This window comes from Aquarana catesbeiana, linkage group LG05, assembly GCF_042186555.1.
Source record: "Aquarana catesbeiana isolate 2022-GZ linkage group LG05, ASM4218655v1, whole genome shotgun sequence".
NCBI classification, from domain to species: Eukaryota; Metazoa; Chordata; class Amphibia; order Anura; family Ranidae; genus Aquarana; species Aquarana catesbeiana.
The window spans coordinates 357,118,984-357,144,803 of NC_133328.1; the positions used below are offsets into that span (position 1 = coordinate 357,118,984).

The 25,820-nt window shown below is 42.1% G+C and overlaps 1 protein-coding gene across 2 annotated transcripts in view; it reads right to left on the reverse strand.

Annotated features, from left to right (window-relative positions):
- The window catches only part of DROSHA (drosha ribonuclease III), a 651,577-nt gene that overhangs the window by 350,978 nt on the left and 274,779 nt on the right, over positions 1–25,820 (reverse strand). For both annotated transcript variants that reach the window (XM_073630893.1, XM_073630892.1), the window contains exon 12: positions 15,592–15,666. In XM_073630893.1, coding sequence (XP_073486994.1) covers positions 15,592–15,666 — 75 coding nt within the window. The remainder of the gene's footprint in view (positions 1–15,591; positions 15,667–25,820) is intronic.

The window sequence follows — 25,820 nt, forward strand, 5'->3', positions numbered from 1 at the left end:
TCACTGGAAGTTCAACATGGTACCTCATGGCAAAGAACTTTCTGAGGATCAGAAAAAAAGAATTGTTGCTCTACATAAAGATAGCCTAGGCTATAAGAAGATTGCCAAGACCCTGACACTGAGCTGCAGCACTGTGGCCAAGACTATTTAACAGGACAGGTTCCACTCAGAATAGGCATCACCATGGTCGACCAAAGAGGTTGAGTGCACATGTTCAGCTTCATATCCAGAGGTTGTCTTTGGGAAATAGACATACTAGTGCTGCCAGCATTGCTGCAGAGGGTGAAGGGGTGGGGGCTCAGACTGTCAGTGCTCAGACCATATGTCCCACACTGAATCAAACTGGTCTGTATGGGTGTCGTCCCAGAAGGAAGCCTCTTCTAAAGATGATGCACAAGAAAGGCCGCAAACAGTTTGCTGAAGACAAGCAGACTACGGACATGGATTACTGGAACCATGTCCTGTGGTCTGATAAGACCAAGATAAACTTGTTTGGTTCAGATGGTGTCAAGCGTGCTTGGTGGCAACCAGGTGAGGAGTACAAAGACAAGTGTGTCTTGTCTACAGTCAAGCATGGTGGTGGGAGTGTCATGGTCTGAGGCTGCATGAGTGTTGCCGGCACTGGGGAACTACAATTTATTGAGGGAACCATGACTGCCAACATGTACTGTGACATACTGAAGACGAGCATGATCTCCTCCCCTTGGAGACTGGGCCGCAGGGCAGTATTCCAACATAATAATGACCCCAAACACACCTCCAAGATGACCACTGCCTTGCTAAAGACGCTGAGGGTAAAGGTTATGGACTGGCCAAGTATGTCTCCAGACCTAAACCCTACTGAGCGACTGTGGGGCACCCTCAAACGAAAGGTGGAGGAGCGCAAAGTCTCTAACGTCCACCAGCTCCGTGATGTCGTCATGGAAGAGTGGAAGAGGACTCCAGTGGCAATCTGTGAAGCTCTGGTGAACTCCCTGCCCAAGAGGGTTAAGGCAGTGCTAGAAAATAATGGTGGCCACACAAAATATTGACACTTTTGGGCCCAATTTGGACATTATCACTTAGGGGTGTACTGACTTTTATATATTAGTATTGATTGTTCCCATTATACTGGATACTAAATAATGGTATACTTCTTGACCAATATGCATACTGTAGGGCTAAAAAGGTTTGATTGAAATGGTTGAATAATATAAAGGCAGTCCAGTCCTCTCAAAAGGATAACTGATGTAATTATTCACTGCATCATCAACAGCAGAACAACCTTCTTTTTACAAACGCCAGTCACCTTTATTTCCCCTTAAGGTGATAACTAAAAATATTGCAGTTACAATATACTGTGTATGAAGACTAATACACCATGATGAGTGGTGATGAATCTCTGCTAGTAGTCTGCCAAGGTATACTTTGAACTTGGATTTGCTTTCCACTATGTGGCAAGTCCTAACCACACCATCATTGCCTCTCAGCACTGCATATCATCAGTGTACCCTATTAACCAAGGTTTCACCAGTGCAGTCCATATGCCAATATCCATATATTAAAGAACCACCCATCATTGTGTATTAGTAACCACAAGTAATCATAAACAGTATCTCACAAAAGTGAGTACACTCACATTTTTGTAAATATTTTATTATATCTTTTCATGTGATAACACTGAAGAACTGACACTTTGCTACAATGTAAAGTAGTGAGTGTACAGCTTGTATAACAGTGTAAATTTGCTGTCTCCTCAAAATAACTCCACACACAGCCATTAATGTCTAAACCGCTGGCAACAAACATGAGTACACCCCTAAGTGAAAATTTCCACATTGGAAAGTTTGAAGATCATTTGTATTAATTTGGTTTCTTTTATATTTATGTATCACATTCAGATATTTATAGATTAGGCCATAAAGGAACAGTAGGTTAGCTACTGTGACAACTCTGGATAAGCAGGGAGTATTTAAATTGGGGCGGGAGGTTTATTTAAGGACTGTGAGTTCTCTAAATTGTTTTACAAGAAGGTTCTTGACTTGCAGATAGGCTAGAAACAATTCCTCTAATAAGCATCAAGGTTGTCACTGTTCCTATGCCTAGGTAAGATCCTGAACACAGTGGAGATATATAAGCAAATTCTGTTACACCCCCTAATAAAATAAGTTCAAATTGACCTGGTTTAAAATAACATAGCTGATCAAATTGATTCCAGCAACCTTCTTGGAAGAAATGTGTTGTGGAAACTTAAAGCAAGCATCTATTGCACAATAAATGGTGCCTTCAAAACCCACTAGTACATTAGGTGGAAACAGCAACAGAGCATTACTATGCCCAAGATAACTCTTAAAGATGCACTACAGGGTCAAGTATACTTTGTATGCTTGTCACTGCACCTAAACATTTATGAGCTTCATGATGTAAATAAAAAAAACAAAAAACAAAAAAAAAAACATAACCTAGGAAACCAATCAGAAGCACAAAAAGCCCACAATCCTTTAGTATTATTCATCAGTGGATCTTTTTTTTTTTCCTGTGATGTACCTAATTAAACAAGGTGTGCTTGTGAAAATAGTTGATCCTTTAGGATTACAGATTCTTCCAATCTGGAAGACAAATCAGAGTCACAACTGCTTTACTGAGAACATTAAAGTGGAATTAAACTCCTTTTCACTTTCCTACAGGTAAGCTAAATAAAAAGTCTTACCTGTGGGTATCTTGGAAACAGATGAAATCTGAGCTGTTTAGTAGATAGTCACATTGGCTCAGGCCAATGAGGTCACTGGTACATGTGCAGGACATTCTGAATCATTGCAGAGAGTGACGTCATTGAGATCTGGCTATTCATGTGGCTGGAGAGCGCGAACCCTATAGGTAGACTGGGCGAAGATGCATGCACCAGCAACAATGACAGCCAAGTGCAGGAGAGCTACATTTGAAAGCTAAGTCTATCATAATCTGCTAGTATGCAGGGCAGAGTAGCAGATTACATCAACCTATGGGGGGGGAAGGGGCATCCAGTTTTTTTGCACATTCTGCTACAGACTCCACATTCTGCTACAGTCCCTGTATTGGAGATATTAGACGTAGAGCCAGGAGGGCCTGCAAAAGTTAAATCCCTCCTTTCTTTGCATCCCTCTTGCTGCCACTTGTTTTGGACACGTGCTTGGAGCTGAGACAATCCCAGCTCATCAAGCTCATTACTTTGCTAGCACTTTTGATTGTCTTACATCTCTCAAGTTGATATACCAGCCCTACCTGGGCTCTTCTTCTGTGTCTTTTATCCAGGCAGCCACCCTCCTGTACAGCTTCAACTGCTCTGCATCTACATTTTGATTAGCCTACAATTATCAAGTCAAGTTGACACCTAACCTTCAAAGCATTGGAGGTGGCCTGAATACATAATTCTTCAGGAATGCTTAGCCTAAATATTCAACTATACTGCACCTTTAACTTAACCTGCTAACAAGAATATGAAATAAATCTGTCAATCACTACATAATTACTGTTCTGCAAGATGTTAAAAATACACTCTTGTGGCCCTGTCATATCAACCACCAATATCTGTCTCTCAATGCAACATACATTTTTGCATGTTTAGAAGATTTAATGTGAATTTCTGAATTTGACTTAAGCTGGTAAAATAACTTAAATGCTGATCAGACAGAAAAACAGCATAATAGAAAAACACCTGAAAGAAAAAACAAACATCTGCAACAACAGACTATTAAAACACACAACACACTTATATAGCATAGTCAGTGATGACCTATTTACCTATAAGCCTCTTGCTATAGTTAACTAAACCATACTCATAATAGTAGTGAAAATGTACTTGGTGCAAACAAGCGAGGTCCTAGACAGTATAAAAATATGTTATTAGCCACCTACAGTATATTCCAGCACTCTGTAAGACTGATACCTTTAAGCAGTTGCAATAAGAGTCCAACATTGAGCTAAGTCGTTGAATATGATTACATTGTTATCTCTGAAATTACATATAAATATATCCATACTAAAAAAAAATTGTACCACAGCAAAAGCTGCTATTAGGTCACTGGGCTGAAAAACTGAGTAGGCTGCCTATTTGTTCTGTTATTTACTTGTATTTCCTCACTCTAATGCCACGTACACATGGTCGGACTTTGTTCGGACATTCCGACAACAAAATCCTAGGATTTTTTCCGACGGATGTTGGCTCAAACTTGTCTTGCATACACACGGTCACACAAAGTTGACGGAAAATCCGATCGTTCTAAACGCAGTGACGTAAAACACGTACGTCTGGACTATAAACGGGGCAGTGGCCAATAGCTTTCATCTCTTTATTTATTCTGAGCATGCGTGGCACTTTGTCCACCGGATTTGTGTACACACGATCGGAACACGATCGGAATTTCCGACAACGGATTTTGTTGTCGGAAAATTTTATATCCTGTTCTCAAACTTTGTGTGTCGGAAAATCCGATGGAAAATGTGTGATGGAGCCTACACACAGTCGGAATTTCCGACAACAAGGTCCTATCACACATTTTCTGTCGGAAAATCCGACCGTGTGTACGGGGCATAAAAAAAACAAAAAAACAAAACAGTATAGGTCAGTGTTGGGCTGGAAGCCTACCTAAGCTACCTGCCAATAAGCCAGCTGGCAATTAACAATGGTGCTGTCAGGATTACATGAAATTTAACACTAAAGGCTTTAATAAGTCTCTGCAAGGCCTATTTACATGGGGCAGATTCTGTTCCAATCAGCAGGGAATCTGTGAGCTGATCTCCCGCTGATTGCTGCAAAGCAAGAAGAATGTCACATCTGTGTCCACTTAGTTTATGTAGAGCAGGCACGGACAGGTCTCATGAGTGGCCAGGTCTAATTAGACTCTGCAGTCCATTTACAATTGGCTACCTTTGATCGGGTCTGGCAAAACAGAAAAGGATGCAGTTATCTTCCGCTTTTTTTTAGCAGATCTGATCAGACCCAGAGGGAGGTGGGTATAAACAGAAACATCTTTTCACAATCGCCTGTCCTTAGGGCTGCATGGCGGACCTCATCGGAACAGCCATATGAAAAGGAGCCTAAAGGTATTAAAGTGATTATAAAGGCTTGTTTTTTTTTGTTTTTAAATAACAAACATGTTATACTTACCTCCTCTGTGCAGTTGGTTTTACAGCCTGGATCCTCCTCTTCTCGGGTCCCTCTTCGCTGCTCCTAGCCCCTCCCTCTTTTGAGTGCCCCTCAGCCAGCAGCTTGCTACAGGGGGCACCCAAGCCGAGTCAGAGCTCCATATATCAATTCAGATATGAAGCCCTGGCCTGGCCCCACCCCCTCTCTCCCTTGATTGGCTGACTGACTTAGATTGACAGCTGTGGAAGCCAATGGTGCCGCTGCTCTGTCTCAGCCAATCAGGAGGAGTGTCCTGGATGGCTGAGGGGATCGTAGACATTGCTGGAGAAAGGGCTCAGGTAGGTAATTAGGGGGGTGCTGCTACACACAGAGGTTTTTTTATCTTAATGCATGGAATGCAGTAACTGCCTTTACAACTCCTTTAAGTCTGAGTCTTAGCCAGTGATCCTCCTCTGCTTAGCCGACCATACTCCCTTTAAATGAAGACATTAAGACTCCTCCAAATGTTAATTCTTCACAGATTTTGTTCACAATATCTAACCATATACACATTACTTACAGAAAGTACATGAAATTTCAACCTTCATCTCTGGGGTCACTATAATTTGGAATTCTCTGAGAGCACCTCAGTTGCCACATGTCACAACTATTTGGGTGCTGTCAACAAACATTTCAAAGATGAGTACTATAGAGAGCTAAGCAAAAATGTAGACATGACTCCCATTGTGTAGTACCACATCCAAATGCTTACAAGGAAAATGGGAAGGGTTTAAAGGATTTTAAAAAAAGGTACCACTGTAATCCCAAGTTGAGAAAAGAAAATGCTCACAAATATATATAAAAAAAAAATATCACATTTTGACAGTTATAAAAAATCATAATAAAAAACAAACATTATAGTGTTTGTGCATGGTATTAAATATGTACAGTTGTGCTCATAAGTTTACATACCCTGGCAGAATTTATTATTTCTTGGCCATTTTTCTGAGAATATGAATGATAACACAAAAACTTTTCTTTCACTCATGGTTATAGTGTTTGGCTGAAGCCATTTATTATCGATCAACTGTGTTTACTCTCTTTAAATCATAATCACAACAGAAACTACCCAAATGACCCTTATCTAAAGTTTACATACCCCAGTTCTTAATACCATATATTGCCCCTTTAACATCAATGACAGCTTGAAGTCTTTTGTGGTATTTGTGGATATGGCTTGTTATCTTCACAGATGGTAAAGCTGCCTATTCCTCTTGGCAAAAAGCTTCCAGTTTCTGTAAATTCTTGGGCTGCCTTGCATGAACTGCACGTTTGAGATCTCCCCAGAGTGGCTCAATGATATTGAGGTCAGGAGACTGAGATGGCCACTCCAGAACATTCACTTAATTTGACTTTTCTTAAACAACTTTCTGACAATATGAAGGAGTACTTTCAGGTTAATAAATCAGATGATCTTGCTGTTACAACCATCTGATCAGCTCACAAAGCAGTGATGAGAGGCCAAATGCTTGGTATTACCACAGCTTGCAATAAATCTCAACTCGCTGAGATATGATCACTTACAACAAGGACAATTTGGAGTTCCACCCTGCAAAGGTCACTGAGATATTTAAACAAATGCCTTCTCTTTCTAATCCCACTCTGTGTTCATTGAATTGGCTAAAGGAGATGGCCGTGCACAGATATACAGTAGAAATAGCAGAAGTCAAATCCTTAAAATCATCTAAAGCCCCTGGTCCAGATGGATACTCAATGACCTACAACAAGAAATTCACTCTGATATTGCTCCCTAGGTTATCTAAGATGTTTAACTACATCTTGTAAGGCAAGGCATTTCCTCAGGATATGTTATTAGCCAATAAGTTCTCAATCCCCAAAACTAATAAGTATCATACCCTTCCTCAAAATGTACCACCCAATTCAGGTTATAAATTACAAACTCAATCTTTGGTCACATTCTAAAGCCAGGGTAGTTGCTCACTCACTTATTAACCACTTGCTGACCGCCGATCTTTTTTCTGATCGCCGTATTAGTGTCACAGGTGACACTAGTTAGCCAGATATGTATTTAGGTTAACCGTCAGCTTTTTACAGCGCTAGGTACCCCAAAGGTTTTAACCCCCTGATTGCCCCCTAGTTAACCCTTTCACCAGTGATCACCGTATAAGTGTTACGGGTGACGCTGGTTAGTTTGTTTTTTATATCCGCCGTTTATTACCCAATAAAGGTTTAACCCCCTGATCACCCGGTGGGTGATATCAGTTACGTTTTAGGGTCAGATAGGGTCTGCGTTGCCCCAGGCAGTGTCAGATTTGTGCCAGTACTGCTAACACACACGCACGCAGCATACAACTCCCTTAGTGGTATAGTGTCTGAACGGATCAATATCTGAACTGGTCAGATCTATACTAGCATCCCCAGTAGTTTAGGGTTACCTAAAACGCAGTGTTAGTGGGATCAGCCCAGATACCTGCTAGCACCTGCATTTTGTCCCTCCGCCCAGCCTAGCCCAGCCCACCCAAGTGCAGTATCGATCGATCACTGTCACTTGCAAAACACTAAACACATAACTGCAGCGTTTGCAGAGTCAGGCCTGATCCCTGCGATCGCTAACAGTTTTTTTGGTAGCGTTTGATACAGTTACTGATAATAGAATTACAATAAAAGCCTTCTGAATCCACATCGCCCTATAATTAATTAACAAGCAATGACTGATTCGTCCAACAGACGGGACACCTCCAAAAGTACCAATAGTTAACCGTAGGACTATAATATAGGGACAAAGAAATGTCACCAGAAAGGTAAAAATAGGAGGATCAACTAAAGTCTATTTGCAAATGGTATAAGACTTTAATGAAACAAAATTGTAAGCGTTAGGTTCACCCGAGGCGGTATGAAAAAAAAAAAAAAAACCCTCTAGTGTACCACGCTCTCACAATGTATCAGTTTAATAATACAAAATACAACTGTAACACATTAGACACGAATGTCATTAAAACCACTAAGCTCAAATAACCCCCCCCGTGTACTCCACATTCCAAGTTCCACCCCCAAAGAGGGGAATAGTCAAAGGACACTCAATACTGAAAAGAATCACACAATATACCCCGTTTCCGTCCAATAGAATAGTATGGCGATTTACAGTTGGCAACCGTGTCCTCAGGGGCTATTAATTCATTACTGTCAACAATAGCAGACTACTGGTAGGGAAGGCGAGGATGAAAAATTACTGTGTTTTACTCCCAACTCTTGCTTCTAAACAAATCCTGCAGTTAAACCTGTATATTGTAGACCATCCCGTGGCTCAAATTAAGAGCTGTAGAGAAGTGTCACCCTGCTATATTGTATACAGTGCATAATCTCATAGATAGCAGGCCATGTAGGAGTCAATAGTTCCAATTGCTTCCCTCCCCTGAAACAAAAGCGGGTTTAAAGTTCAAAGCGCCGATAAATAAATAGATCGCAGACAATGTTGGCACAAACATAAAAATGAGTTACAAAGTCTCTCAGTTAACGATCAACATTCCCCCGCATGATTCCATTCATTGGCATAACAAGCGGGGTGTAGCAGCTGAGATTCGTGTGTGGAGATAGGCAGAGCAGTATTCAGTATAGTCTTTATAGTATCACTAGTAATGTATATAGAGTTCACCTTGAATAGGTGCTTATCCCTTTTTTAGCCATTGTATATAGCAGTATGTTAGCAGGAACAATCACCTACTATGGTCAAGTTGTTTCAAGCAGAGTATAGGAGTAAAGCGCCATTGTTTCCCAGGATGTTGAAAAAAGCAAGGAGTCACCTCACATTTCTGATTGGAGGGGAGGACAGAGGTGAGCTGGCGCCAGCCGCGTCGATGCTTGCGTTTTATGCACCTCACCGTGCACTTCATCTGGATAGTTGCTGACAGCCTGGGAGCTTTTTTTTACCTGTGAGTCTCACTACTGTACCAGTAAATTTAGAGCCCAAAATGGCAAATCGAAGGTACAGTAGTGAAGAGGCCTACACGTTTCTGAGCATGACAGATAGTGAAGAGGAAGTCACTCATCTGTCAGATTCAGGCTCAGAATACAATCCTGTAGACGACAGTGGCTCCATGACAGATAGCTCTGACGACGGAGTTGTGGTCCCTGCCAAGGTCAGGCGTACCAGACCCCGATCTTCTTCTGCTGTTGTTGAGGTGCAATAACCACAGGGCTCTCGTATGGAACAGAGAAGTACTTGTGCCGCTCATCCTTCTGGTGAACTGGCAATCACCAGCGGCCTAGTACACCCTGGCCGTAGTCAAACCAGCACTGCAGTAACACGTGGTGACGTGGCGAGTCCCATAAGTGCAGTTCAAGCTGGCGAGGTGGCAAGCAAAAGTAGTGTCTTGCTGTCACCAAGAAGACAAAGACAGGCTGTCGAGCCCATAGTGCCCTTCCTGCTGCATTCACCAATCCTAATTGGAAACCCACCACTTCTGCAGCACCCATACTTCCCCCATTCAGTGGCCAACCTGGAATTCAGGTGGAAACAGTTGATTTTACGTCACTTGATTTTTATTTGCTGTTTTTCACCGAAGATCTCTATAGCTCTATTGTGGACCAAAGTAATTTGTATGCTGGTCAATTCATCGCCGCTAATACCTAGTCCTCCCTTGCCAGAGATTGGAAACCAATTACGGTTTTCGAATTTAAGACCTCTAGGGGGCCTATCCCTCGACATGGGCATAGTTAAAATGAGTATGTTGCGGTCATATTGGTCCACTGACCCAATTTACCATTATGCCCGTGTTCTCTGCTTCCAAGGCCAGGGCACGATATGAGCAGATCTTGCGGTTCATGCATTTCAACAACAATAAACTCTGTCGTCCTCATGGAGACCCTGGATACGATCGGCTGTACAAAATTTGGCCCCTCGTAAACCACTTCAACCAACGTTTTGCAGTCTTTTATACTCCCGCTGCGTTGATGAGTCCTCGATTAAGTTTTCTGGCAGCTTGTCTTTCAGACAGTATCTTCCCAGCAAGCATGCTAGATACGGGGTCAAGATGTATAAGCTCTCTCACAGGGCCACAAGCTATACATGTAGTTTTATGGTTTACGAGGGAAGAGATAGTCACGTAGAGCCGACGAACTGCCCAGATTACATAGGGAGCACTGGCAAGATTGTGTGGGACTTGGTGTCACCCTTATTCAGAAAGGGGTACCATTTGTATGTGGACAATTATTACACGAGCGTGCCACTTTTTAGTCACTTGTTTGATCATCAGATGTGGCACCGTGCGATCTAATCGCTGGGGCTTTCCAAAGCGGCTTGTAGATTCCAATTTTAGGCTGGGGGAGAGAGCCTGTTTGAAGTGTAATAACTCGCTTGCTGTGAAGTGGAAGGATAATAAGAATATTTTCATTCTTTCCTCCCTTCATGCAGACATGACGGTCCAAATTCCTACGGTGACTGGTGTTGTGGAGAAACCCCTCTGTGTTCATGAATATGGGAGGGGTGGACCTCAAGGACCAGTTGTTGGTGCCATACCTAGTTGCCCGTAAGGCCATTGCCGGTACAAAAAAGTGTCTGTTTATTTATTTCAAATCACTTTGCTGAACGCTCATGTGCTAAACAGAGCTTCAAGACGGACTGGATCCTTCCTTAAATTCCAGGAAGAGATCGTCAGAGCCCCTTTGTCTCCAGACGGTGCTCCACCTCACCTTTCCGATCAAAATGCAATAAGCCGGCTGCATGAGACGCATTTTCCGTATGTTCTCCATAGTACCCCTACCCAACAAGCCCCCCAAAGAAGATGTTGTGTCTGCAGCAAGCGCGGATATAGGCGTGACACCCGCTAATATTGTCCCTCCTGTCTTGACAATCCTGGTCTTTGCATTGGTAAATGTTTTGAATGCTACCATACACTAGTTGAGTATTAGCGTAGGGTACAGCACCGCACAGACTAGGACACACTTTCACAGGGTCTCCCAAGATGCCATCGCATTTTGAGAGACCCGAACCTGGAACCGTTACAGTTACAAAAAAAAAAAAAGTGTAAAAAAAGTAAAAACAAACAAAAAAAAAAAAAAACACAAAAAAATATAAAATAAAAAAACAAAAATAGTTGTCGTTTTATTGTTCTGCTCTTTTTTACTGTATTCTATTCTGCAAGGTTTTATTGTTATTATGTTTTATTATGTTTGCTTTTCAGGTATGTAATTTTTTCATACTTTACTGTTTACTGTGTTTTATTGTTAACCACTTTTTTGTTTTCATGTACGCCATTTCACCACCACAGTTAAAAAAAAACGAGCATACATGCCGAAGCATGGGGGCAGCAGGGGTGGAGGAGCGATTTACTCCTAACTTGCCCCCATGCTTCGGCCTATATTTTTTAGGCCATTCAGCTGCAGCACTGATTTATTTATCTTGACAGCAACAGCGATGGCTCTCACGATACATAAAGCCGTGACTCCAGCGCTGTAGGAGGTGATTTCAGCACCACAGTTAAAAACAAAATGGTGCATGTATGCCCATCATTAGAAGTGGGTGGATGAAGGGAGGTATTCTAATGGTGGGCATACCCACCGATCAATCTCTTGTTTTCGTTCAGCCCACAGGCTGCATGAAAAAAAAAAAAAAAAAGATTACAATATATGCCCAACAAGGACTCGCAACATACTGGTATGTTGCTGGACTTTGAGTGGTTATACCAGAATGATGCCTGCGGGTTTAGGTATCATCTTGGTATCATTCTTTTCAGCCAGCAGTCGGCTTTCATGTAAAAGCATTCCTGGCAGCTAATTAGCCTCTAGACTGCTTTTACAAGCAGTGGGAGGGAATGTCCCCCCCACCATCTTCCATGGTTTTCTCTGGCTCTTCTGTCCCAACAGGGAACCTGAGAATGCAGCCGGTGGTTCCGCCAGCTGACTATAGAGCCGATCAAAGACCAGAATGGCTCCAATCATCTCTATGGCCTAAGAAACCGAAAGCTACGAGCATTTCATGACTTAGATTTTGCCGGACGTAAACAGCGTCATTGGGAAATTGGGAGAGCATTTTATCACACCGATCTTGGTATGGTCAGATGCTTTGAGGGCAGAGGAGAGATCTAGGCTCTAATAGACCCATTTTTTTTAAAAAAAAAGAGTACCTGTCACTACCTATTGCTATAATAGGGGATATTTACATTCCCAGAGATAACAATAAAAATGTTAAAAAAAAAAAAAAAAAAAAAAGAAGAAAGGAACACTTTAAAAATAAAATAAAAAAGCAAAATAAATAATTAAAAAAAAAAAAAAAAAAAAAAAAAAGCACCCCTGTCCACCCCTGCTCTCGCGCAAAGCCGAAAGCAAGCGTCGGTCTGGCGTCATATGTAAACAGCAATTGCACCATGCATGTGAGGTATCACCTCGAAGGTCAGATCAAGGGCAGTAATTTTAGCAGTAGACCTCCTCTGTAAATCTAAAGTGGTAACCTGTAAAGGTTTTTAAAGGCTTTAAAAATGTATGTAGTTTGTCACCACTGTTTGTGCGCAATTTTAAAGCATGTCGTGTTTGGTATCCATGTACTCGGCCTAAGATCATCTTTTTTTATCTCATCAAACATTTGGGAAATATAGTGTGTTTAAGTGCATTAAAATAAAAAAAAAGTGTGTTTTTTTTTTTTTAAATGCGTTTGAAAAATCGCTGCGCAAATACTGTGTGAAAAAAAAATAAACAAACACTCACCATTTTAATCTGTAGGGCCTTTGCTTTAAAAAATATATAATGTTTGGTGGTTCAAAGTAATTTTTTTGCAAAAAAAAAAATTTTCATGTAAACAAAAGTGTCAGAAAGGGCTTTATCTTCAAGTGGTTAGAAGAGTGGGTGATGTGTGACATAAGCTTCTAAATGTTGTGCATAAAATGCCAGGACAGTTCAAAACCCCCTCCAAATGACCCCATTTTGGAAATTAGACACCCCAAGCTATCTGCTGAGAGGCATCTCAAGTCCATGGAATATTTTATATTTTGACACAAGTTATGGGAAAAAGACAATTTTTTTGCACAAGGTTGTCACTAAATGATATATTGCTCAAACATCCCACTCATTACCACCTGGCACATTTAGCTACCAGCTAAAGATTCTAAACTGGCAGGCAAATGTAAAAAAAGCAGAGGTGGTCTCACAAACACACAAAAAAAAAAGTAGTGATGAGCCAAAGTGTCCTGGGTTTGGTTTGAGCAGGGTTCAGTGAACAGATGCCAAACCTGAACCCCATCAAAATCAGTGTTTGCCAAATCTATAAAATGTGCAATAGGCAAAGAGGTTTAAAAAAATATAGCATGAGAGTTGGCAATGCTTAGGGGAAGCTACCAAGAGGGCGCATGGCAGGGAAGAGAACTGCAGGGCATAATGGGCATGAGTACACAGGAACAGTTATCCGTACTACGTTAGAAGGTATGGATAACAACAATGTATTTGTGGCTTTTGAATACATGACAACAGGAAGCAGTGGCTTTACGGGGGGTAAGTGAAATTAATTTTAATTTTTTTTTACTGTGCACAGTTTTATTTATTGACCCGCGCCCCCTGTACAATTAAAAATTTATTTTTTTTATGATGAACTAACCCTTTAAAGAATATGTAAACACAAAATTTTACATTCCTAATATGTGCCTGCTGTACCATGTAATTGTATGAAAACATATCCTATCCTCTTTGTATTAAATCTACGGTGTTCCTGCCAGTCCCTCTGCTTTCCTATTAAAAACTGACCACACTAAGCAGGAGCACACACCGTGGTCAGTTCTCTAGCTGTGCTGAGAACTTAGCTTGCTCTGCTCCAATGAGCAGACATGTTCTAACATGCCTCCTCTGCACAGCCTTTCACTTGGAAGATCAGTGTACTGCTGTGCCGCCCAGAGACCATAACTTGGTCTCTTTAAATTCAGTAATGATTGATTCATATTTTTGCTCCTTCACTCAAATCCAACAAATGCATAATTTTCCTAACTGTGAACGTTTCAAATACCTACACGTTTGACACTTTTACAGCACCAACTACACACTGACCCTCAAGAAATCCTTTACCACTTTCAAGCAGTTATGTCTTTTTTCACCCAGGGATAAAAGGTATGATCTCAACACTTTATGGGTTCCTTAATGCCCTTCAACTCTCAGATAAATCCTCCCGATGCCCCCATGGAAAGCCAAAGCTGCATTAGAATTATCCACCTCTGAATGGTTAGGTATGCTCTCAAATCTCTATACACGTACACCCTCTGTTGTGGTTCAGGAAACAACTATTAAGCTTCACACCAGGTGTTACATGATGCCAGTTAAACTCCATACAATCTATTCCTCTGTACCTGCTACCTGTTTTAGAGAATGTCAAGATCGTGTTATACTCCCTCCATGTAAAAGGTTACTACATTCCTTATTCAGTGCCATTCAATGGGTCATTGCTCTTAATTGGAGATCTGGCTTAGTAATGTGGTCTCAAGTTGTCTTCCATATAGAAACAAAATTATGGAAAAAATCTACACCACCATTTAGGACACCATGCTGTTATTTGAAAGGAAACGGGAATACTGGTCCTCGTACTGATTATCTTCAGGCTATCTCCAGTCATCCTTGACCAATTTATCTTTTTGATAGTACTAATTTGCTAGATCATCTACAATAATTGTCAAGTACCAGGATAGGTTATCTGTTTTTTAGACATGATCACTCTTTATGGCTTTGAAATGTCCCCCTTGAATGGTTTCTTGACTCATTATTATGTTTTGTCCCATGCAAAATGTAATATTTGATCCTCCAATATTTGCACAAATGCATTTTTGTCATGCCAGTTTGTTACTACATCGATTGGCACTATTCTATTTCTGGTTTGTCTTGAACATAATAAAATGTGTTTGTAAAGAAAAAAGCTGAGCACTGAGCACTATAAAATGTAGAAGCATCATTCACATACTTGCTGAACTGCTGTTTCATTTCAGGTTCAATGCCCTCATTTCTGAAAGAGGAGAACTAGAAGATCTTCCCAGGAACAGCCTATAGGGTGGATACGTTGCCTTGCTGGTCTCTCTGGAGCTACCCTTATGTGCACACTCCTGGGACTAAAAATGTAAGCGAAGAACCAACAGCACAGCCTCCTCTGTAAATTGCAGCACTGCTTTGCACACCAGCTCCTAAACTAGCAGCTGATCTCCCTGTGATTGGCTTGTATATGTGTTATTTACACAGTGCATGTTCCCAAACCAGAAGTTCAGGGAAGCGACAAAGAGTAAACACGGCAGTCGTCTTTAAAAATTGGAGATTTTGTGTGCTGGGGGGGGGGGGGGGAACTGGGTAAAGACCAGTGAGTATGTGCTGGGAGGGGAATCTTACTGGGCAAATGTTGGACATCACTGGTAAAGCAGTCTCTGTTCAACTAAATTCAATAGCAGAGGCAGAATTGCCCAGTGTCTAGAAGAAGGGTACACCTTAAGCATTAAATAGGACAGCATAGAATATAATAATTATGAAGATCTTACCTGGCAAAAATCTTACAAAACGAGGCATGAAATGAAATTGTGGACACACAGCACAGTTATCTTCAGCAGTTGGTCCTAAATAAACACAAAATCATAAATGTAATTACATCCAATAGAAAATTGCAGAGAAACATGTGCTGTTACATCACACAGATTGCAGATATGTTCATGAAACACATTTGGACACGAGTTATATTTCTGGCACACTAAGGATTTGTTTGCATAACGTGCAAAAAAACAAAACAAAAAAATAAACGCACAGATTTGACCTGCAGAGAATACTTTGGGCTTGTTCACACCATGTACAGTGACCTACATTTCCCAGCTTAGTTCTCTGCAAGGACATTACTATGCATACTATTTTTTACAGTAATTAAAACTGCCTACACTGTACATTTAAATCTGTTGCCGCTATAATATACCTAAATTGTAAAAAAAAAAAAAAAAAATCAAATGTCACTTCCTCGCAATACGGCACCCTATGGGCTATTTTTACTTTCTATGTGTACTTTTCTATGTGAACCACACTTGATCCCCTGTTTGTGTGAATGTCTAACTGCTTATAAAGAAATCTACACTGAGATATAAGCAAGCACAGGTATAGGTAACCCCTGCAATAAGCATTTCTTATGTGGTGACATACTTTCTAAGTTTCAGTGTCGCCTAAAGAGATGCAGACACTGCAGCTTTTTCTCGCTTTAACACTGAGGTTGGAGATTATAATGAACTCTCTTAATAAGAAATCAGTTTGAGAAAAGAACATAGTAAGGCACAATGCAATTTTTTTTTTAGAACAGAGAAAGGTAAGAATCAGTCAAAAAAGTTTGCCAAAATTATAGCAACATATATGGGTCACTAACAGAGGGTTATTTTCTTGTTAACAAAAGCACAGCTTCATTGTAAATATATTGTGCACCTCGTTATACTGTACAAGAGGACACATGCTTTAGCTGGCAAACATTCCATTTTCAAAACATTTTATTTCCAGATGCTAAGCATGCAGATCTGTTGTTGCTTTCAGAACATAACTGCATTATGAATGGATTGACCTGATGCACATTAGGAATTAGCCCCCTCCTTAATACCATGTTAGGTTATATCTGTCGTCAACGTTTTTTTTTTTTTTTAGTTGTGATGCTTATTTCTTAACCACTTCAATACCACCTTCCTGCCCAAGCCAATTTTCAGCTTTCAGCGCTGTCGCAATTTGAATGACATTTGCGCGGTCATGCTACACCGTACCCAAACAAATTTTGTTCCCACAAATAGAGTTTTCTTTAGGTGGTATTTGATCACCTCTGCGATTTTTACTTTTTGCGCAACAAATAAAAAAAGACCGAAAATTTAGAAAAAAATAAAGTTTTTCTTTGTTTCTGTTAAACAAATTTGTAAATAAGTAAGTTTTCTTCTTCAATGACAGGCACTGATATGACTGCACTGATAAGGCAGTACCGATGGGCACTGATGAGGTAGCACTGATGAGTACTGATATGCGGCACTGATGGGCATACATAGGCGGCACTGATGGGTACTTATGGTGGCACTGATAGGTGGCACAGATGGGCACTGATAGGTGGGCAGTGATGGGCATGGATGGGCATGAGAGGTGGCACTGATGGGTGGCATTGCTGGGCATCACTTGTTTTATCTGGACCATATTGTTGCCAGTCAGTGCCCATTTGTGGGCACTGATTAGCAGCTATTGTGCATATTTTTTCATATGTGGATGGCCATGGGGTACATACCTGGCCATCCACGTTCCCCCCTTCCCTGGTGGTCCTGGGCGGCATGATGGTGGTCCCGGGTGGGCATCCGAGGGGGGGCTGCGCTGATAAACAATCAGCGCAGACCCCCCGTCAGGAGAGCTGCCGATCGGCTCTCCTCTAATCATGTCTGTCAGACATGAGTGAGGAAAAGCCGATTACCGGATCTTCCTGTTTACACTGTGATCAGCCGTGATTGGAGGCTCTTTACCGAGATTAGCCCCTTTGGAGGCTCTTTACTGAGATCGGTGTAGCGGTGTGTCACACTGACACACCTCACCACCGATCGCTGCGATGCGCGCCCCCACGGGCGCGCCCCCACGGGCGCGCAGTGGCTGTTATCCTAAAGGACGTCATATGACGCCCAGTCAGGATAACTGAACCACCACCCGGCCGTCATTCTGCTATAGGCCGGGCGGGAAGTGGCTAAAATACAGAACACAAATATGGTGTGTCAGTGCTGGCAATCACTGCTGCCCATCAATGCCAACCTGCAATGCTGCCTATCTGTGCCCACCAATTCCACTCATCAGTGCCACCTATCAGTGCCCATTAGTGCCAACTCATCAGCGCCCATCAGTGAAGGAGAAAAATTACTTATTTACAAAATGTACTGACAGAAACTAAGAAAAACTTTTTTTTTTCAAAATTGTCAGACATTTTTTTATTTTAGGAAAAGATAAAAAACCCAGCAGTGATTAAATACCACCAAAAGAAAGCTCTATTTGTGTGAAGAAAATGACAAAAATGGCACATGGTAACAGTGTAACATGACCGCGCAATTGTCATTCAAAATGTGACAGCGCTGAAAGCTGAAAAATGGCCTGGGCAGGAAGGGGGTTTAAGTGCTCAGTATTGAAGTAGTTAAATATAGTGACTGGGGGGGGGGGTCCCCTTAGTCTGTCTGTAAAGTGGTGCATCTGTACCATGTATAGAACCTGCTACAGTAAAACTACTGACTTTTCTAAAGAAAAAAAAAACATTTAAATTTATTTTCCCTGCAAGCTTTCTTTATTTAGTAAACAGCTCGGGTAACCAGTCTGTATGATGGCCACATTTTAGTGCGTAGAGATTTTTTGGATAAATTTGGCAGACTTTGGATGGAAATAAAGTTTTGTATCACAGTGAGCAAGCCTTATGTGAAGAAGCCAAATTAGTACACTCGGGCCAAGATTAACATTTTTTTTTTTTTTTTTTTTTAAGTCTGGTGTCTCTTTCGCAGACTTTAGACAGAACTAACAGGTGTGGAAAAATTGGGCTTTGAGTGTTGGTGGTGCCTTCACACCGTAACCTTCTAGAGGTACTCTTGATGAAAGCAAGAATTGGTCATGCTGTAAAAAATTTAAATATTATGCACCTGTCAAACGGGTGTGGAAAAATTGGTTCTTGGTTGTCAATTGTGTCCATTAAACCTACACCAAAATATGTTATTTAAAATAAAATCATGCAGAGATTCCAGATCACAAGAACACTTAATCAGCGACATCGGCAAATGCAGGACTGATTCATTTTGACAACTGTCAGCCGGTCAACGGAGTCTGTGGACAGACTCTTTTATCAAAAACCTTTTTGACTCTTTTATACAAAACCTCCGGCAGCACTGAATGCCCATTCGGAAAGTACGCTGGCCAGTGGTCTATTCTCATAACCCAGAAACCCAATGGATTGTCTACTGGAAAGCTCTCCCTGTCTGTTTTCGCCCCTAGATAATCTTCCACAATTTGATGCAGATGCTGCTAATGGGATGTTGAAGCTGACAGCCCAGTGAGCCGAGGACTAAACAAATTTTGAAATGCATCACTGAGGCAGTCTCCTTCTCTACCGCTCCTCTGGTTACTGCTGCCTTGCTTCAGAGACCCTGTAACCCAGTTATTACATGCTCCCAGCCCACCCAGTCACTAGCCATAACTCTAAGTCTAGGTCTAGGGTGGTAAGAAACAGAAGACTTTTATTGAAGAACAGACACAAGTATATAACCCCTGGGGACAATCCCCCCTCCTTGTTGGCATAGAGATACAGGGCGGGGTAAACTGTACATCAAATAACATGAGGCACAGGTACATTCAAAGTTCAACAAATCTTACAAACAAAAACTGGGCACACAGCCAACTTTGTCAGTGGGAAGGATATTTGAGGAAACTTTACTCTCTTTCATACTCTAACGCTATTTCTAAAGTTTCTCTTTATTTGGGATGTGGCAAGGATTGCCAGCTATATACTCTTGATTGGTTTCTCCTCGTAACTTTTTGCACCACCAAATTGAGGACATGTGCCAGGCATAGTAGAAAAGGTTGAATAAAGACAATAGTCCACCCAGTTCAACCTGTGTAGGTGTACATGTGTCATTGTCGGTAATTATTTCCCATATCCCTGTATGTTGCATTCTTTAAGATGCACGTCCACTAGTCTTTTAAAATATCAATACTGCTTGCTGTCACCACCAATTGTGGAAGAGAGTTCCACATCTTTATCGCCCTGACCGTGAAAAAAATCCCTGCACAGTTTAAGGTTAAAACGCTTCTACTCAAATCTCATTGTGTGGCCCCCTACATTCCCTGAGACTGAACAGTTTTTTCCTACAATGGAATCACCATTGAGGTATCATGTTCCCTCTCAAGCGTCGCTTCTCCAGTGAGAAAAAATGTAATGCCTGTAGTCCTTCCTCGTAATTGAGCTCCTCCAGTCTCCTTATTAATTTTGTTGCCCTTCTCTGGACTCTCTCAGGCACCAGCACATCGCTTCTTAGGGCTGGTGACCAGAACTGGACCGAATACTCCAAATGTGGCCTAACTAGAGTTTTAAAAAGTGGAAGGATTATAGTTTTATCTCTGGAGTATATCCCCTTTTTTATACATGCTAAAATTCTGCCAGCTTTGGTAGCTGCAGCTTGACATTGCATACTATTGCTCAGTCTGTTATCCGCTAAGACCCCCAGATCTTTCTCCATCCTTGATTCCCCCTAGTGAGTAGTTTGCATTTATGTTTTTAGACCCCAAATGCATGACCTTACTTTTCTCAGAACTAAACCTCATTTGCCATGTAGTTTCCCACCCCATTATTTTGTTCAGGTCCTTCTGTAAAAATTCTATATCCTGATGTGAAGTCATTGCCCTACTTATCTTTGTGTTGCCCTCAAAAACGGAGATTGAGCTATTTATCTCATCCCCTATATCATTTATGAATAAATTAAACAGAATTAGTCCCAAGACAGAGCCCTAGGGTACCCCACTTGCCACTCCAGACCAGCCTGAGTACATGTTATTTATCACCACTCTTTGGACACGCCCCAGTTTTCTATCCAAGAACAGACCTTATGGTCCCTGCCTACAGATCTCAGCTTGTAGATTAAGAGTTTTTGGGGAACTATATTGAATGCTTTTGCAAAATCCAGATACACCATATCCACAGGTCTCCCCCTAACGAAATGGTAGCTCACTTCTTCAAAGAATGTTAACAGACTGGTCTGGCAGGATTGACCCTTAATATACCCATGCCGATTACTAATAATGACACTGTTTTCTTCGGCAAATTCTTAGATATAATCCCTTATTCCCTCCAATAGTTTACCTACTATTGATGTTAGGCTAACTGGCCTGTAGATATGCCTCTGCCCTTTTTTGAATATTGGTACCGCATCGGCTTTTTTCCAATCAGCTGGTACAATTCCTGTCAGTAGGCTGTCGGCAAAGATTAGGGACAATGGTCTAGCTATAACCTGACTGAGTTCTTTGAGGACTCTTGGGTGTAAGCCATCTGGTCCTTGTGATTTGTGTTACGCTCATCTAGTCCTTTCTTGATTCTGGCCTCTGTTAGCCACAAGGGAACGACCTGTGATGTGTTACTAACAATACTTGTGGTTGGTATAACCCTCCTTTTCCTGTGTAAAAACTGAAGAGAAAAAAAAACATTTAGTACAGTTGCGTTCTCCGTGTGATCTGTAATCCATCCTCCCATCATCGTCTTATGTGGGCAATATGCTCCGATCTGGCTTTTTTACTGTTAATATAACTAAAGAATTTCTTGGGATTTTTTTTTACTCTACTCTGCTATGTGCCTCTCATAGTGTTTTTTAGCCACTCTGATTTCATTCTTACACTTCTTATTGCATTATTTGTTGTGTTTGAATGCTGACAATGATCACTTCACTTTATATTTTTTAAAGGCTATTTTTTTTCTCTTTAATAAGAGAAAAAAAAAACAAGGGTCGACTTTTCCTGTCGAAGGGCAGACAGAAGGTTCCTGCCATTATCGCACACTATCATTTCTGGTTCAAGCTTCCGTGGCGTGAACCACCTCTGGGCCTGCCCCTGCTGGCTCTTGTCCCCTAGAGAGACCAGCTAAAGCACTGCATGGTATCTTTTAGCCTGACTTCTTGAATGGCCCCTTAAATGCTTAGGGGGTTCTGGTGGTTCATAGGACAACCCAGCAGTGGAGAGCATGGAGGAGGAGGGGGTGGAGCTGACAGATCTCGCATCACCACCAGCTGTATGGAGACATGGCGGCAAAACAAGCTCCAGCACTGAGCCCTTGCAAGCAGAGTTACCCAGTGTGCTATGAATGAAATATATTGTCCCTGATCATGCTTGGTGTACCACGAGTCAGCAGTAAGGTGGACCTTGCGGCTGACTGCCTTGCCCGATGATGCCAAAACATTGCTTTCATGTGATGGTACAGAGCTGGAATGGCCTTATGTTTAAAGAAATAGCGACTGGGAACCTGCCATTGTGGTACAGCACATTCTGAAAATTCACGGAAGGGGGCAGAATCCACCAGACAGAAAGACAGGCGTTGTAAAGCCAGCAATTTGGACAAGCTGGAATTTAGACGCTGGGCATGTAGGTGGCAGGGAGTGTATTTTTTTGTGCTGCAGCAGCTGGGGCAGAGAAATTTGACTGCTATACTCTACAGCTGGTGGTGTGCTGCTGGCAGATGTGTTGCAAGGACCTGTGACACCCTTTACTATACCATCATTCCTGTCAGTGGAGGCTGCTGAGAGGTCATAAGATACAGCAGGGTTAGACATGAAAGGTGAGGAGTGAGGAGAAGAACTGTGTCCCTTGTGTGTGGCTTTCAGGTGCTCTTCCCAACGGGCTGAGTGGTGGGAGGTAAATACCTTGTCAAACATGTGGTTCCCAAATGGCTGGTGTTTTTACCATGCTTGATCTGCTTGCGGCAGAGATTGCAAATTGCAACAGTGCGATCGACTGCACATGTGCTAAAAAAGGCCCAAACAGCTGAGCTGTGGGAAGTGGGCTGAGAGATAACTCCACAATCTGATGGAATAGGGTGGCTGCTCTCTACTCTTCCATGATGCCTGCCACTAGGGAACATCCTACCTTGTTGGGGTTGTTTCTCCCCCTTACTTTCCTCCTCTGCTCTATTCGGCACCCAAGTTGCATCAGTGACTTTATCATCAGCACCACCTCCATCCACATCATCAATGGAGCCAATTTCATAGTCCCCCCGGGATTTTAGCCAGCCACAGAGCCCTTCATCCCACCTCCTCTATAAATTTTTTCAGAGCAACACGTTTAGTCCCCTGTCCAGCAGTAACTGGGGGATGTTTATCTAAAGCAGGGTCGGTCTGTATAGCAATTGAAATCACCCTGGACATAAAGTGGTACCTCAGGGTATTTCATTTGATATGCCAGGAGTGCTCTAAGAGTCTGATTATTATATGGGGGTGGTATGTAAACAAAAGCAAGAATACATTTAAGGGAGTATAAACAACATAATAAGAAAACATATCTCCCCTCAACATCTATCAGCGACTCAATCTCCTCATAATCTAGAGAGCTATGCACCAGTACACTCACACCCCTAGAATACGAAGTGTGAGTGGAGTGGTACGTGCTCCCCGGCCACCGGAAACCCAAGCAGGTAACAGAGTCAGCGGTGAGATGCGTCTCCTGTAGGGCACAAATTGCAGGAAAGTGTTTGCGTAGCAAAGAAGACACCATGGTGCGTTTTAGAGGATCACTTAGCCCCCTAATATTCCAGGAGAGTACTGATACTGTCGTCATCTTAAAGGAGCTTGTGGGTGTATTGCAGGGTAATGGGGAAAGTATCATTCCCCTGGAACCTTGGGCAGGTTATCAGTTCCACAGTTACGTGCCAGCAATCCAGTGATAACTAGGACCACATCATTCGTAATGGTTAACTCTTTGGGGTCATAGCAAGACCATTCTAATGCTCTGGAAAAATAAATCCAAGAAAACCAGCTCAACGAGCACATTGGTGCTCCAAACTGCCGCAGTGCGGCATAACAGGGAAGTTAATATGTCCAGGCACTGAGTTGGCAAAAATAACTTTTGATAAGTGGGGAACAACAGGTTCCAGTCACTGTCTGTGTGACCGCCAACTGCAGTATTAAGAACTTGAGTGAGGAACAATAGAAGTAATTTCATGAACAAACACATTCCTGAACTTGCTTTTTGAAAAGTAAATCATTATACGTCTCCACCAGTACCTTAGTCAGGGAGAATAGAGGGGCAAACTTTTTTTTGTATGCTTTTAGGTTTTGGGTGCAGGGCATTCAAACTTCCTCAGCCATTGGCCTCTGAGCTTGTCTGAAAGCGTTCTCATTGGCGTCCAGCCACGCTGATGATTCGGCAGCTTTCTCAAAGAAGTGGGCTTGCCCCCTGGAGGTGATTCAGAGTTTTGCCGGATACAGCATTGCATATGGGGCCTGCAATTTCTGCAGGCGTTTTTTAACATCAGAAAAAAGTGATCTGCTCCTCTGTACTTCGGCCCAAAAAATCAGGGTAGAAGGAAACGCTTGTTCCATTAAACTCTGTTTTTTTGTTCTCTGGCCAACCTTAGGATAATTTCTTTGTCCCTGTAATTCAGCAATCTTGCTAAAAGCGTTCTCGGGGGATGTCCCGGTGGTAATGCCCTAGAAGGGACCCTGTGAGCCCTTTCCACTGTGTATAGATGTGTAAAGGCTTCCTTGCCAAAGATATCAATGAGCCACTGCTCCACGAATTGAGTGGGGTCTCGGCCTTCCACCTGCTCGGGTAGCCCCACTATCCGCACATTATTGCACCTCACTCAGACAATTCTCCTCGTCACGCATTTCTGTGGACTTGGCTAGACAGGTAGTGGATTGGGATTCATTGAGCATAGCAGGAATTTTATCCTCTATGTCACTGATTCTGCTCTCAGTAGCTGTCATTTGCTCTCTTATTTTTTGAAGATCTTGTCTGATCAGGCTGACCTCTTTTAAACCCCCAAAGCAGGCTTGTAAGTTGTTAACCGAGGCTGTGCATTTGTTAACAGCCCTCAGGATAGCTGCAAGGGTCAGCTGTTCACCCTTCTCCTCCCCGGGATCCTCTGTCCCTTCCAGCTGAGCAGTGTAACTGTCTGTCTGAGCTAACATGGCCGCCATGTCCTGACTACTGTGTCCTGCATCAGCGTCCAGGGCAGGTTGGGTTGTCTGGTCAGATTTTTCTGTCATTTTATGCGCATAGTAGCACATGTCTTATGGTTGATCTCCGGTCCAGTCTTTGGGGTGCTTGAGTTGTTTACTCACCCCCACCTTGGATTTGTCTCCCCCACGATCCTTCTGGGCAGAGGTCGGAGCGGCGCCATGTTTGAAATCAGGCCGCGGGCCATCTCCTTTGTTTCCCCGGGTCAGCATTGTTGTTTTGCGGCTGTATAGACGTGCAGGAGGTATAGGGGGTGTTCCCCGTAAGTAAGGGAGCTAAGCCGGGCATCTCACTGTGCTGGAAACCAGATTGAATCAGGGTGATGTGTGGGAGATCTGTGTAGAAGCGTCTACTTACATGCTGCGCTGGCCACGCCCCCCTCCCCACATTTTCTGTTTTAATATGCATATTGCTTTAATTTTTCTAACTTTATGCTTTGATGTCTTCTTTGGTCTACCAGTATGCTTCCCTTTAACAACTTTGCCATTTAATTTGTAACGAAAACCATCATTAACACCAAAACAGAAATAACAAGGTTACAGTGGGCTAAACAAAAACAATCATAGACTGTGGATGACTGGATGAAAGTGATAATCAGTGATGAATCGCCAACCTGCATTGGACAGGGTGATGATGCTGGAACTTTTGTTTGGTGCTATTACAATGAAACGTATGAAGACGACTGCCTGAAGAAAACATGCAAATTTCCACAATCATTGATATGGGGTTGCATGTCAGGTAAAGGTACGAGGGACAGTCATTAAATCTTCAATAAATGCACAAGTTTATATTGAGATTTTGGACACTTTTCTTATTCCATCAATTGAAAGGATGTTTGGTGATGATGATATCATTTTTCAGGATGTAATCTGATGCCAATGTTTGTTTTAGAACTGCAAAGTACATGGTGATTCCATAATGTTTTCCTCAGAATTGAGCGATTCCACATTTTTTTTCCTCTGCTTGATCTACAAAAACAGTTGCAACTGACTGCAGTTTTCTTTTTTTTTCCTTTTTTAAGATTTTACCCCCTTCCTGA